The sequence below is a fragment of the Delphinus delphis genome, chromosome 2 (assembly GCF_949987515.2).
Source record: "Delphinus delphis chromosome 2, mDelDel1.2, whole genome shotgun sequence".
NCBI classification, from domain to species: domain Eukaryota; kingdom Metazoa; phylum Chordata; class Mammalia; order Artiodactyla; family Delphinidae; genus Delphinus; species Delphinus delphis.
This window is the reverse complement of record NC_082684.1, coordinates 87,687,172-87,702,823: the sequence shown is the minus strand read 5'-3', so window position 1 is coordinate 87,702,823 and position 15,652 is coordinate 87,687,172. Positions and strand designations below refer to the sequence as shown.

General features: G+C 42.3%; 1 protein-coding gene across 2 annotated transcripts in view; it reads left to right on the top strand.

Annotated features, from left to right (window-relative positions):
- Positions 1–3,352: 3,352 nt before the first annotated feature.
- FRMD5 (FERM domain containing 5) overlaps positions 3,353–15,652 on the top strand; it is a 340,793-nt gene continuing 328,493 nt past the window's right edge. For both annotated transcript variants that reach the window (XM_060005146.1, XM_060005145.1), the window contains exon 1: positions 3,353–3,454. In XM_060005146.1, coding sequence (XP_059861129.1) covers positions 3,353–3,454 — 102 coding nt within the window. The remainder of the gene's footprint in view (positions 3,455–15,652) is intronic.

Here is a 15,652-nt window from a genome sequence, read left to right as displayed (position 1 = left end):
TAGGAGAACAGATGCTGAGATCTAAAAGATATAGGAAAGCAAAGACAGGCATGATCCTTACTGTTTCCTGGAGAAACAATTACGCAAAGGTACTGAACTGGCTTTGGTGAGGCTCTACCTGTAAAGACTGAGGACCTACATGTAAAGACTGAATAACTTAGTCTTTGTGAGAAATGTGCTGCTGCTGGACTGTTATGTTCTAAGGTGATAACCCAGTTGGGTCAGAGATCAAGGTCACACCCCTGGGGATGTAGGGTGGGGTTTCCTCTGAAGGAGTAGATATTCCCATGGTTAGTCATCCTACGGAGAAGTTGCACCTGGGACAGAAAATGGGAGTTTGAAAGTGGACCTTTAACTGGGTGAGGAGAGTTGTTTTCTTCTCTGAGCTTTACAGTGGTTGGGCCCGTATGCTCAAGACATGGTTAGGAGAACTCTTGATTGAGAGGGGAGATGTATGGACACAGACATATGGACCCAGGCTGGAAACTCAACAGTAAGGCAGGCCTGATCTAGTCCATAAGGGCTCTGAGAGTAGCCATGTCATTCTTATGTTTGTGATGTCCTGGGGAAGAGAGGGCACTGCCCCTTCCTGCCAAATCCCAAGGCAATGCTGAAGATTGCATTGGCTGGAGAGAGCTCAGTGTTCCAGAACATCAGGGTATGGGACATCTGAAGCAGAGGCAGAAATAGTTCAGTTATTTCAGGAATATGTGGGTGACAGCACCTCTCCTGGGGACTCCTCCATAGTAGAGAAGGGAGAGGAACTCTAAAGGGGGCTGGCTGACATCCTGATAATTTGGAAGGTGGGAACTCAGAAGTATTGTAGTTGGGGTTTTTTTGGGGGGGAATTTTATTTCAAATATGACCTCCTTTATAGTCAAAAACTTGAATGCTATGACACTCTGATTCTCAAGGATATATGAGGCCTTTTATTGAACAAATCCTTTCCATCTTGGGCATCCTGTTCAATAGACTTGAGAAAACCAAAGGTAAACAAAGTATTCCTCCATTTGATTTTATATGAACCCTCTCTTTTTAGTTCCCCTTAGGCCTCTGTTCTCAAGTCTTATTGTAGAGGCATACAAGAAACCAGAAACCGATAGATTCTTGCTTTTCTTCCATTATTTGTCCGTCCTCTGTTTTCTTTACAAAGTGTTCTGTTTCAGAGAGTAAGGGAGAGTTTTAAGTTTTTTCTGGATATTATGCATAAGCATGGATGAGTATCTGACTGGTCTTTCAATGAGGAGAACATCTAAGCTGACATGATTTTCTTAGGCTGAGCAGGAATGTTATTTGATGCATAGGCATAGCAGCCACAATCTTATCCCTGTTGATTGTATTTGTGGTCATACTTTGAAAAAAGGCTGCATTCAGTTCTGTAGAGCTTTTCTGGATTCATGGTGCTTTGTCTTTTTATTCTGACAGCTGATTATTTGCATAACTTGTTAAAGAGGCCTCCCTATCATCACATTACTGGCTTTCCTCTAGCTTTTTGGATATTTTTTCTTGCTCTCTTAGATTTTACATCAAATAGCAACTTTTCCTTCAACAAAAGTTCTGCCTGTCTGAAATCTTTCATCATCTTCTCTCAACCACACAACAAAGCTGAACTCTGTAGAATATCACTTTGACACATTAATAATTGCATTTGTCTCTAAGACCTTCCTGAAATTCTCTTAGTTTCTTCTCTTGGGGTTTAGATGCTGTACAGTATCTATCAATTCCATTTACTTCATTTAAAAAACATTTATTGAGTATTATGTTGCAGGCACCAGGCTACCTGCTGGAGCTATGAAATAGAGGAGCTCACATCTGGTTTTATGGCTAGAATACTTGGCTCACTGCTTCTAGTTTCTAAACTAACTCATCCAGGATTGCATTGAGAAGAAGAACCTCCTCTTATGGCTCCTGAATGCCATAGGGGAGAATGTAACTAATGAGGAGAGCAATCCAGGTTACTGAGGTGATAAGCAATCCAAGATACAAAGAGGGGCAGGGTGGGTCACATGCAAAAAAAAAAAGGATAAATTCTGGAGTCCAAAGACACTAGGGAAGAAGCATACTTTAATGGTCGGGCTTTTTTCTCAGTTAACATTGGGTTTTATTTTTGTTATGTTATACCTACAACCAACAGTGTAAATGAAAATAACAGGAAATTATGTGTATTTCATTATTTTCAATTAATATATTTATTACAGCATTAACGTTGTTGATTTGATCCTTTTGTAACATTTCCTTCCATCAAAATTTTTTGAGGGAGAATACTGTCTCTTAGTGAAATTTTTATAAAGAACATGAGGTCTTTAGATATGAGGTCAGAGAAGGCAGGAGACAATTTTTTTTCTTTGTGATGTATACCTCCTTACATACTCTGGCGTTTTGTTCAGGAAGTATGAAGACACGATAATTCTAGTTCTAAAGGTGTAAGGAAAGGGTTGATCTTTTCCTCTGTATTATACCGGCGGAAGGAGCACGTCTCAGTCTCTTCCTTTTGTCTTCTGAAAATAAAAGGAAGGAGGCAAAGGGTGTTTGAGTGGAGGGTTTTCTAGGGGTTAAACCCTGGTGCTTCAGACCCTCTGCGAACCCGGCAGGTTTTCCTTAAGTAGCTCCTGTAAAACAGATGTTCTCCAAAATAAGAGGGATGGAGCAGAGGAGACCGTCGGGCTGCCTTGCGATACAGCGCAGGTGGGGGTAGCCGCCTGGTCCAGAGCCGAAGGTGCTTGCATTCTGCAGGTGCAGGGATTGTGAGCTCTCACCGCTCCGGCTCCCGAGAGGCGAGAACCGAGGTGTTGCAGAGGGTGGGACTTGGCCCCTGAAGCAGAGGCCAAATGTATTCCAAACAGCTGACAATGATCGAGCCGGGTGCCCACACCTGGTCCGGGGGTGGGGAAGTAGCATCTACAGGAACCGCAGGGAGAAAAGGAGCCCCTGGTTTGGGACGCCAGAGGGCTGGTCCGGCTTATCTCGGTCCGACTGCTTTCCCGTGATTGCTTCCCCAGCTTGTCCATCATCGCAGTGCCCTATTTCTACTGGCTCTACTGTCTGCCACTCGGTTCCGCCGCGCTGACCCCCATTGGGCCCCTCCGGCCGAGGCCCCGCCCCACGAGCAGGACACGGGCAGTAGGGCGCGGAGGAAAGAGAGCCGGGCGCTTGTTCTGGGCTGTGGGGAGGCGGTGGCGGAGAAGGAGGAGGAGAAGGAGGAGGAGCTGGGTCAGCAGGAGGCAGCGGCGGCGTCCGCGCTGGGGTGATGGTGCAGGTGCTTGGGGCCGGTGCGGAGCTGCCTGGCTGAGGGGCGCCTGGTCCGGGGTCCGCAGCGCCGCCGCGTCTCTCCCGGGGGCGGGTGGGCGGGAAGATGCTGAGCAGGTTGATGAGCGGCAGCAGCAGGAGCCTGGAGCGCGAGTACAGCTGCACCGTGCGGCTGCTGGACGACAGCGAGTACACCTGCACCATCCAGGTCAGTGCCGCGCCGCCCCGCCCGCGGGACCCCCTCGTCCCCCGAGTCTGGCCAACTTGGCCCGCGCCCGCGCGTCGCTCCAGACCCCAGCGCTTTGTCCACCCCTGGCTGCGGCGGACGGCCCCGGTGCAGGGCGCCTCTGCCTGACCCCCAGTCCGGGGCTGGGCACTCGGAGCTCGGCGCTGCTGAGAGGCGAGTCCTCGCGTTCTGGACCCCCACCTCGCCCCCTGCCCTCTCCCGAGGTGAGGACGCTCTATCCTGGCTCCTCGAACCCGCCGGTGTGGGGAGCACCTTCCTCGGGCGTCGGGAGGGAGGCTCTTTCCCCGGCCGCCCCGTCGGGGGGCGCAGGTTTTGACTCTCCGGCCCGGCAAGGACGGCTGGCGGCTTTTCTTACATCTCTTTGGCTGGAACGATAATGGTGTATGTCATAATTTGCCCCCCGCCCCCCCCCCCCGCCCAGCATTTGTGAGTCAGAGCTCTCAGAAGGTAGAATTGAACGCGTAGCCCATGCAGAGTGGCCTATTGAAGGGGATACCAGCCCTCCGGGCTTTAAAGACTTAGGCCCCCCCTCTGGCCTTTCTCTCCCCAAATCTTATTCAGTTGGGCAGTTCTGGGGGGCGTGAGGTAAAGATTTAGCAACAAGTCCCAGCGATTTGAGGGTTGGCGTTGGTGAGAATCGGTGACTTACAAAAAAACGCCAACAATACGATAAGGCTGCACAGCATTTCTTCAGAACCTGGTATTTTTGAAGGGATTTTTACAACCTCTCGCTGCGTGGCACGTCAGGAGTAGTAGTCTTTCCCAGGAATGCAGTCACAGCCCTCTTCCTCCTTTATAAAGTAAGAGATAGAAAACATTAACAATGCTCCGGTGTTTAGTTCACCAGCCAGGAGGATCCTGCGCTCACTGCCGAAAACTGCCCTTTCTGGAGAAGCAAATTGAGCTGGACCCAGAGGGTCTCACCTGATCCCTTGCCTTTGCAGCAAAAAACCCGAGAGGGCTTCTCACCTCAGATGTGGCAGACAAAAACTGACGGCCGGGGTCCTACTCTCTTTGTCTCTTTCCCCGCCCCCATTAATTTTTTTCGCTGACAATGCTCAATAGCGGAAAATAGCGGTGGGTGAGAAAGACGTTGGATAGTATATGAGAGCAGCTGCTCTCTGCTGACTCCGTGCTCAGGTCAGCCTTCTCTCCACTTTCCTTATTCTCCCACCTCCAAAACCAACTCTGGGCATGAGTGCTGACTGCTGCCAAAGATCTATGAGGGTAGAGAAAGAGAACAAAATCTCTTTTTCAGGCCACTTAAATACAGATTAAGCAGTCATAAAGATGCTAGCCATCAAGTGAAAGGATTTTTGTAGTTGAATATGATGTAGAGATGTTGTGTATTATTTCCTTACTGAATGAGTGTCATGCTACTTTTTGTTTCTATTGTATCTTTATGTGTCATGTACAGTTTTTTTTTTTGTTTTTTGGTGGGGGACTCAGGAAACAGGGATTGAGTGGACATCCTTACCATTTGAATACATTGTGCAGAGCTTTTAAAGTCTTTATTCTTTGTTTTAAAATTTAAAGCATTTACACAATAGCATATCAAGGGCAGTGTGAGATTTAGACTTCATGAGTCCTAAAAATACTTTTGGGATATATGGTGAAATAAAATTTCTGGGACAGATCATTAACTTTTGCCAAGATATAAAGTACAAATGAAACACAATTCATGTCACCTGTCCATTTAGTGATAACCTTGTGGTTTTCAGGTATCACAAAAAGGCAACTAGTTATTTTTCCCAGATAGTGGAAAACCCAGTTGGCTTATTGGTATTATACTTGTGGGTGGTTTTTATTACTGTTGCGAAAAATATTTTTAAGTTGAGGAGGACTTATTGGATTTATGCTTGCTATATGCTACTATGGTTGTATTTATTTTCCTGCTGGTCTTATTTTACATGATTACAATTTAATATGTTATAAAAATGTAGGCCACTTAAAAAAATTAAGCTTGGTGTAATATGACCATACTGTAGTAAGTGTTCACTATCTAGATATGTTAATGATTGTGCATTGTGATTCTTGCATGAAATTTAAAAAACACAGGAATTCTAAACTATATGTAATATTGTCATTCTTTGGCACTACTATTGTGAATTGCTTTTGTTTTTACCCACGTGAGGAAATGTGGAAAATAAGACAATATTTTACGTGAAATTAATATTTTGCGCATACACCTTTTTTTGAGCATTAGAGATTGAGCTTTTCTTAGCAACTTTTCCCGCTTGTATATTTCTATTGTGTGTGTGTGTGTGTGTGTGTGTGTGTGTTTGTTGGGGGGGTGGAGAGAGAGAGAGAGCGCGAGCACATATGCGCTTATTTGTCAGACATTGGGCACAGGGTCTTTTAAATCAGTATGTGAGCTACTTACTGGGTTAAAGCAGTATTTACAACATTTAGGAATTGCAGTACTGTATATTAAAAAAAATTGGTGATAATTTGACCTCCTTTTCCTAAAAGTATTGTATGGCATATTTTTCTTTAAATAAGGTATTTATTTTAGAAAAATTTCAGTGCCTCTTGAGATCATCAGAGACCACTTAGGATATTACAGAATCAGAAATGTATCACTGGGTTAGAGTCATAATAGCTACATTTGGTAAATTTCAGTTGTAGGAAATTCTATCAAAGTGTTGGTCTAGCCTTTCATATTGCAGCAGTTATACTGATCTGGCATTTAGGATGTGATTATTAAGGTAATGAAAATGCCTTATATCTTCTCAATGAAGGTTGCCACAGTTACCAGACTATTCTTTTATTCTTTCTGATATGCGAATGTAGTTGTAGACCATGAGAAATGTAAGTATACATAGGAGGGTTGTAGTATAATTGCTCCCCTGTGAAGAACATTGTTAACAGCTCCCTGCCAGTTTTGAAGGTCATTGTCTCATAAATGCAGATCTGGTCCATATTTTTCACACATCTGTTTCATTTAAACACATATTTATTTACTTACCACATTTACTATCTTACTTTGTTATTTTATTTGGGAGAAAATAGGAAAAACGAAAAGGCTACCTACTATCTTTGAACTCTCCGAATGGAGTCATTTAGGTGCTTAGGCATGTAATATCTAAAGAATAGATTTTTAACTATCTTTCAGGTTATAACAGCTTATAAAATATTAAGAATATATTGCAGAAATGCCAGTAGAAATATGTATTGAAAAATATATATTGCCAAGTCAGAATATTAGTCACTTTTTATTGGTTATTGCTGAAAAGTAAAGCTACCCTAGAAATGAATTTGATTTTACTGGGAACACATTAAAATAACAACTGATTAAGCAGCTAGGTTAGATTAGTTTTTGCAGTTAAATAAGGTGCAACCATAAATGAAATGTGTGTGCAGAGGCAGTTCTAAGTGGAACCAAGATGTGGATTTGATTGTGGCTCAGCCATTTAGTAACTGTGGGACATGGAGTAAGGGAGAGAATATTGAGGGAGAGAACAAATGCACTGATCCTTGCACCTGCCAGGCACTTCGCGTGTATTATTATCTCATTTACCTCACATCAGTGTTATGGATTGATTTTATACCCATTGTACCAGCTAAAGAAAATGGGATCGTGGATTGGTGGGAGAGCCTATATTTGTTGAATGGATAACTATGTACTAGGCTTTGTGCTAGGTGCTTTGCTTATACCTTACATCAGCCGTTGAGAGGTAGGTGGTATTATCCTCCTTTTACAGATGAAAGATAGTCCCAGATGACGGAACTTGCTCAAAGCTAGTAGGTGGCTGTACTGTATTTAAACCCCAGCCCTTTTGTCTCTAAATCCCATCGTTATTCCCTCTATCCATTCTGACTCCTTAAGTTACTTCACCTGTCTGTACCTTAATTTCCTCATCTATAAAATGGAAATTTAATACTTATTTCGCAGTAAAGAGAAAGTTATTTGGAGATATCACTACAAATAATAAGGAACATTTAAATAGACTAATATACTGTACTTATATTGTGCCTTATTCTATTCAGTTCAGAAATAGAATTGAGAAATGTTTTACTTTTTTAGAAAAAATAATTGAACTTAAGCTGTAAGTCCCCGTAAAATGATTTCTGATTAATTTCAGTAAAATTGTGAGATCCAAGACTGGCATAACTGAAATCTTTATTAGAACTCTTCTTTAAAATCAAGAGTTCAAGTTTGCTTTCCTTCTATTCTACCAAGTCTTTGGCTTTAGAGAGGCATTTATTGCTTGGACTGTGATTTGTCTTTTCTAAGAACTTCTGCTTCTTGGTAAGTGGAATCCTTGGTTTCATTAATGCAAAAAGGATGTTCTTAGAGAATTAGGATAATTTTATTCACAGAGAAAAACACAAGGCTGTTGTATTTTCATGAATATTGGTTTTTAAAAACTTTATTTTAAAAAGTAATTATGCTGTCTCAGGATCTCTGTTACAATAGCAAGTCAGTTAGAATCTAATTCTTAAAACTAAGTTCCAAAATTAGCCTTCTAGGATCCTAAAAGCACTTGTATTCTGTTTCTTAATTTGTATATTAAAACATTTATTGTATAAAACTAATGCAAATCAGTCTTTTCAGTACAGAAGGTAAATTCTAGATGTGTATTTATGCTTTCATTCTTTTTCTTTTTGAAGAAGTCCTGTTTAAGAAGTGTCATTGGCATCCAAGAGAAACCTAGACGCAATCACTACAACAGATTTTACTCAAGGGTATTTGTATGAACTTGCATTCTGTTAAGTGCTTGGAATGAGTATGCTAGATGAGGCAATTCAACATAGTGTACAGAGCATGTGATTTTGAGTCCTCTGTTTATACATTGTCCAGAGACTCGTGTATCATGTCTGTGATATTAATATCATATTTAAAAAAGGAAATGTTTGCCAAAATAAAATCAGACAACCTGAAGGCAATAAACAGTCATTTTTCATATGTTTGTAATGGTTTATGTGTAATTCTTAAAATGTGTAATCCAAAATAAATAGCAAGGCATTAGCTTTAGAGGCAATTTACCAATGATATAATAGTTACTATATTAAAATATTTTGGATTATTTTAAGAACTTTGTTTTCTGATAGATTATACTTTAGAATTTATAAAGGAGAGAGTAAGAGGAAACTATGAATCTTAAACCCCAAGAATCACAGCACCTAGTTCAGTGCCTTACATAGTTCAGTAAATACTTTTTCTGATTTGTTTGTGCTACATGATTGCTGTGTTAACTACAACACTTTAAAATTTCTTCTGCCTGAAAACAATAAACATTTTCTAACAATCGTATAACCCTTTTTGTAGTTTCATCCCATCCCATTTCGAACCGTTTTTCTCTGTAACCCCTCTCTCTCTGGTGAGAAGTACAGTATGTAAATGTGGTATTTTATGAAGCCTGCTAACTTTTTGCAGTTATCCTTTGTTGAATTAGTGGCGCTTCAGCCCACAGCTCCTATGATTTTTTTCGTTTGTCTGTTAGGATTTCAAGCCTTTCAGGTGCCCTCACTTCCCCCATCTCTGCAGGTTTAGAAGGCTTACAGCAAATGAATACTGTGTAGTACAGTGCTTCATGGAGCGTTAGAGGTCTGGCAGAATTAGGGTATTGAGCATACGGTTCACCACAGCCACAGAACCTTCCTGCACTCCTTTCCTCCAAGTCAGTACTACATAAAGCAACCTCCTCACAGACTCGTTTTCTAACCTGTTATCTGGACAGGAAGTGAACCATGCTTCCCAATCTGTTTCTAAATATGTCTATTTTATTTTATTATTTTTTAAAATTTATTTATTTATTTGTTTTTATTTTTGGCTGTGTCGGGTCTTCATTGCTGTGCTTGGGCTTTCTCTAGCTGCGGAGAGCGGGGGCTACTCTTCGTTGTGGTGCACAGGCTTCTTATTGTGGTGGCTTCTCTTGTGGCTCACCGGCTCTAGGCGCACGGGCCTCAGTAGTTGTGGCTCACGGGCTTAGTTGCTCCGCGGCATGTGGGATCTTCCCGGGCCAGGGATTGAACCCGTGTCCACTGCATTGGCAGGTGTATTCTTTTTCTTTTTTTTTTTTTAACATCTTTACTGGAGTATAATTGCTTTACAATGGTGTGTTAGTTTCAGCTGTATAACAAAGTGAATCAGCTATACATATATCCCCATATCCCCTCCCTCTTGCGTCTCCCTCCCACCCTCCCTATCCCACCCCTCTAGTGGTCACAAATCATGGCAGGTGGATTCTTAACCACTGTGCCACCAGGAAAGCCCTATCAACTGTGTGAATCAAGTCCTCTAAGGAGATCCTTCCGTGCCATGCTCATACAGGCAAAATAATTGGGCCACATGCTTGGCAACCACTGAGTTTGTGTACAATAGCTCCATTCACTTGTCTACAGAAAACACCCCTTTGACAGTGATTATAGCTTTCATCCCCCTCCTCTACTTCTGACTCCCTGCATTACCATGACCTCATCTGTTGGTCTGTATTTAGAGGCACTCTGGACCACTCCAGAAATGCTTTAGGACTTGTTCTTGTATGTTAAAGATCATTTCAAGTTAGGCAACGACTGCCCACCAGGGGAAGCCATTCAGGATCAGGACCAAACCTAGCTATTCTTATGCCTTATTTGAGCCATCTTACTGTGTCACAGCTCAGGGGTTTTCTTCCTTTTGTAGAAATTGTGAACCTTGTGAAAAGCAAGGAGAATAGAGTGGGGGGGTTAAACCTTCTCAGTGGTTTAAAAGTGTGGTTCCTGGATGAGCAGCATTAGTTTCACGTGGGTACTCGTTAGAAACGCAGATTCTTGTCCCCACTGCAGACCTAGCAAATCGGAAAGTTGGGGCCTGGAACTCATCAGTTTAAGTCTTTCAGCTGAGTCTTATGCTTGCTGAGGTTTGAGAATAGCTACTACTTGGTCACACAGATATTTAGTAGATAACATTGATGAGTATTGTTGATTGACTGGATATAAAAAATGAGGGAGAAGGAGAAGCCAAGAGTGAATCTCTTATTTCTGACTTTTGATTTATTTCTGAATGGCCTTAACTGATTCTCTACCCTTAAAAGGTAAAAAGTTATTTGCAGATATGCATATCTGTCTTCAAGTGGGCAGGATTCTAAAGATGGTTCATAATTCCAATTTGATGCTCTTATATTTATTGGTTAGTTTTATTTTTTGTCTTTCCTGACCTACAAACAATATGATTATTTCATATTTGTATACTGTTTTTCAAAGAAATCTTCACAACTTAAAGCACTGGGGGAATAGGAGGAGTAAAGCTCCCTGTCGTCCAAGGACTTACAGCCTAGAGAGGGATTATAAACATGTAAATAGCAAACTATAAAACATCACAGAATTCAGGGCTAGGACAAGGTGATATGCTGTGGCAGCGCACATGTGGGGGACTTGAAATTAAGTATTTCTCAAAGGAGGTGAGATTTGAACTAGGTCATGAAAGATTGCCAAAAGCAGAAAATGGGCTGTGCGTATGGGTAAAGGGCATTCCAGGCTAAGGTAACAGCAGGCTACTTCTAGGTAGAAAAGCTAAAAATGTAAAGCCAAGTATGCTTAGTCTTTCCTTTACTATGTTGATTTGACTTACTCTGGTACAGTTGAGTCAAACGACAGAAATCTACTTGCCTAGGAAAAATTACTGTCAGCAAATTTCAATCATTCTTGACGTGCTCAGAGGAATCAGTCTAAACTAAAAATAAATGCATAAAGCTGGCAATGAATTAAATCTAATTCCAAAACTGTGTAACACAGATTAAGATTCTTCACAAAGCAATGGCATCATATAAAGAAAAGGTAGATTGGGATATCAATCTTAATTCTGTGACTGCAGCAACTAAGTATGAATTTTATTTTCAAGAGACGTCATCAGTTTAGTTATCTGACAAAAAAAAGAGGGTATCAAATTTCAACATTCAGCTGTTGTTTGAAAATCCTTTGACTGATACAGTGTAGCCTAGACTGTGCATTAACAGTTAGGAAATGTAACCCGTGGAGCCCTAAAAGGCACTTTTCAGCATCTCTATTCCCAAACCTAAGTGGCCACCCAAAATAGCTTTTCTGGAGGACAGAGGAGTGCTTCCCTGGATTCTCGTGTGAGCCGCTGCCTGCTGGCTCCAAAGTTCCCAGCCCTACACAGGGTGCACTTTTAGCACTCAACACAGTGCCAGGCTGGAGCTTTGGGGATGGGAACCTCCAAGAAAGCACTGTTTGGCATTTGGGCAATCAATGTTCGGCAGAATGCCAATGCTAATAGGTTATTTTGCTCTGGAAGAGGAGAATAAGGAGGGATAGTCTAAAGACTGATGAATAGGGGAATGACTGACAATACAAGCACTCCATTTTGTTGGCAAGTTTAAGGAGGCTTGCTGTGAAATGGTATTATGGGAGCCAGTTAAATTAGCAAAGGCCCACAGGCCCAAGGCCTGAAAGAAATAGTGGTACCTCAAACAGCATGCCCTAGGGCACACTCAAATGTCTGGCCACTTTCATTGAATTTGTGGTAGGAAAAAGCCAAATCATTAGGAATCTTCTCAGTCTGGTACTCCCTCCAGGCACTGCATAATCAGGCAAATTATCCTTTGCCTCTAGGCAGGTGCACAGCCTTATTTCTCTATAGCTTGATTTAACTCAAGGGCCTCTAGTCTGGGTCCTAGCCTAATTCTGAGGACACCTAAGAGGAAGAGTTGGCTTCAGGAGTCCCAGAGGATTCCAGATACTCTAGTGAGGAGGTGCTACTAAGATTCTTATTTTGTCAAACATGAGCCAAGCAGGTAAGAACATTGATCACAACACAAGGAAGCAGAATTAATCAATTCACCTAAGGATCTCAAGTACTTCTGGGGGATAATTGAGGCTGGAGAAGGCATCCAGCCTGTCCTGTTTCAGATTTTTGCCTCTAGAAGGATCTAAAAGCCCCAGGAGTTATTACGGAATTGGAGGTTTGTACGTCCGGAGGACCTATGGACTAGCAATGATGTGGGGGATGTTATAAGACATGTTGAACCTACAATTTCACAGTATACACTCATCTGTACAACAGAATATCCCATCAGCTCTTTGGGAGGCCACTCAGGAAATTTGGCTGTTGAGAGATAAAAATCTGATCAAAACAGAAGGTAGTTCCAGTCCTACAGTGCAGCTTCTTCAATCTATGTCCAGTTTCAGGTTCTGGTACATGTGAAGTAGGTTTAAAAAAAAAGTGAATGAGAGTTTGCTTGGTATAGCTGTAGGACATAAGTTACTGAGCTAACTATTGTAATGTCAGATTTTATAAGCAGAATAGCTAATCAACACTTTCTTTGCTTATTTTTAAATACACCTTGGATAATTTAGACAAGCGTGTTTAAATGAATACCCATAGTACAGAAAGCACATCTAGGAATTGTCGTCTAATAATTTTTATGGTAAAGGAGAACACATATTACCTGTATTCCAATTTTTGATTTTGGGTATACTAGACAGTCTGATTATTCTAAGGAGACAGATAGAATGCTATTATATTGTCTTGCTGCAAATTAGATCTTTTAGTGTATCATTATAAAATATTATGGACTATTCCTACTAATGTATCTCATATAAGATACCTTTAGCTTCTGGTCAAAAGAAAATGACAAAAGAAGTAGAAAAACTTTACTTTCTCTTCTTGGTTTCCACAATTTTATTTCCTACCATCTTTTCTGACATGATAGCTCTTCTGTCCATCTCTTATTATGTCCTCTGTTTTATGCTGATTTATACTTTGGGCCATTCATTTAATACAATCTCTTATCACCACTTCTAATTGGCATCACTGCCAAGTTATACCTTTGCTTATGGTCAGATGCTTTGTGTGGTGGCCACACCTTCTGTTGGTGGGGGGAGGTGTTAAAAAAAGATATAATCATAGTGTATGTATGTATACACTGAGGCATAATGTGATCCATATCCTTTAATTTCATTATTTAACACAAAAGTGTATATTTTAGTTAATTGGAATTTGAGACAAGACAAACAAATGAAAGTCTGTATTGTATAAAATGGTATCTTGAGGCTGGGCTGAGTATTATGTGTTTAGAGTTTTCTATTAACTTTTTTGCAGTTTTTTATACTTAATGGATTAATAGACCTAATGAGACTCTATGTCTACTGTGACTTCAGGTCGGGTTCTTAGGGAATGGATGGACATGGCAGGGCTGCCCATGACCAGGAAAGTCTTTACTCTGGACAGCTAAAGTCAGTGAAACTGGATGGAGAGTTAAAATAGTTGACTAAAGGAAGAAACAAAAGATTAAAACCAGAGAAACAGTCGGGATAGAGCAAGATGAGCCTTAAGCAGAAATACCTGGTCAGAATTTGGAGGGAGAATCTGGAGAAGAAAGTTGGGGATAATGAAAGAATATTGAAGATCTGTGGGTTGGCCAAAAAGTTCTTTCGGGTTTTTTTCTGTAACATTACGGAAAAACCCAAACGAACTTTTTGGCCAACCTGATATTTTTTGTTGTTTCAGCTGAATGTGATAGAAGAGCTTAATGGTTTAAAGGAGGCCTCTGGGCTTGGCCCCCATGTTGGGGTGATGTTTAAAATATTCAACAATCAATGAGTCATGGTGAATACCTACCTCACTGACCAAGACTCTGCCAGAGGGCACTGAAGTTGGGTCTAGCGCCCTCTGCTGCGCCAGACACTAAATATTTAGTGCTGAATCATGGGAGGTGGGGTTGGGATTGGTCCCAGGGCAGAAGGGAGAAGTCTCTCAGGGCAGAGGCTATTTGCCAACTGATAGAGAGAGATTTCAACATTTTAATGACCGGCATGGTCTTATCGATAGCACACCAAGCTGAATTCACTCCTCACTCCCTCAGGCTTCTTCTGTTAGGTGGGATGAGATGGGAACTTCCAAGAGGCCACAAGAGCTCAGGTGTTTCTGAGGTAAGATAGGGATCTGGATGAGTTCAGTTTTCCTCTTGGAACGCTAGCCTCAGTGATGGCAGGAATCAGAGCTCCTACATTGCCTTCCCTGGCTCTCCATTTGTGCTTGCCAGATGTGGGGTCCCTAAAGGTCCAAGTTTTACCCTCCTGCGGAGTGGCGAACCAATTCTGACCTTTCTCATGCTTCCAAAATGCACCTCTGATCATTTTCTTTTTAAAATCCTTCAAGCTTTTCCCATTGCCTACTGGCTTACAGCCTTTTAGCTTGGCATAGGAGGTCTTCCATCATCTCTCTGCTGCCTCCCTTCCAGCCTTGTCTCCTATCATCCTCCATATGCATTTTCTCCTGCTGCATGAATCATCAGCCTCTCATTACCTCCTTATTCCAGGGTAGACTCACCCCCCAGTGTTGCTGGGCAGTGCCTTGGGGGACCTTATTGTAGCACTTACCACATTGAAATGTAAATGTTCACTCACATGTTTTCCTCTCCCTAGACTGAACTGTTGGAAGGGCACAGATTATATCTTTGTACAGTTAGTAGGTAAGGTCTCATGTTGGGGCCCAAGAAATGTTGATAATAGATGTACATGAATGAAAAATGTTATCTCTGATAAAGGGGATTATTAATAATGCAAATGTAAGGTTACCTCTGACTTGAACTAAATAGATTTTTTAAAATGAACAGTGATTTCCCTGGTGGGGCAGTGGTTAAGAATCTGCCTGCCGGGCTTCCCTGGTGGTGCAGTGGTTGAGAGTCTGCCTGCCGATGCAGGGGACACGGGTTAGTGCCCCGGTCCGGGAGGATCCCATATGCCGCAGAGCGGCTGGACTCGTGAGCCATGGCCGCTGAGCCTGCGCATCCAGAGCCTGCGCGTCCGGAGCCTGCGCGTCCGGAGCCTGTGCTCCGCAACGGGAGAGGCCACAACAGTGAGAGGCCCGCGTACGGCAAAAAAAAAAAAAAAAAAAAAAGAATCTGCCTGCCAACGCAGGGGATCGGCGGTGAGCCCTGGTCTGGGAAGATCCCACCTGTGACGGAGAAACTGAGCTCATGCGCTGCAACTACTTAGCCTGTGCTCTGGAGCCCACGAGCCACAACTGCTGAGCCTGCGTGCTGTAACTTCTGAAGCCTGCGGGCCTAGAGCCTGTGCTCCTCAACAAGAGAAGCCACCACAATGAGAAGCCCGTGCACCACAAAGAAGAGTAGCCCCCGCTCGCCACAACTAGAGAAAGCCCGCACGTAGCAATGAAAACCCAACGCAGCCAAAAATAAAATAAACAAATAA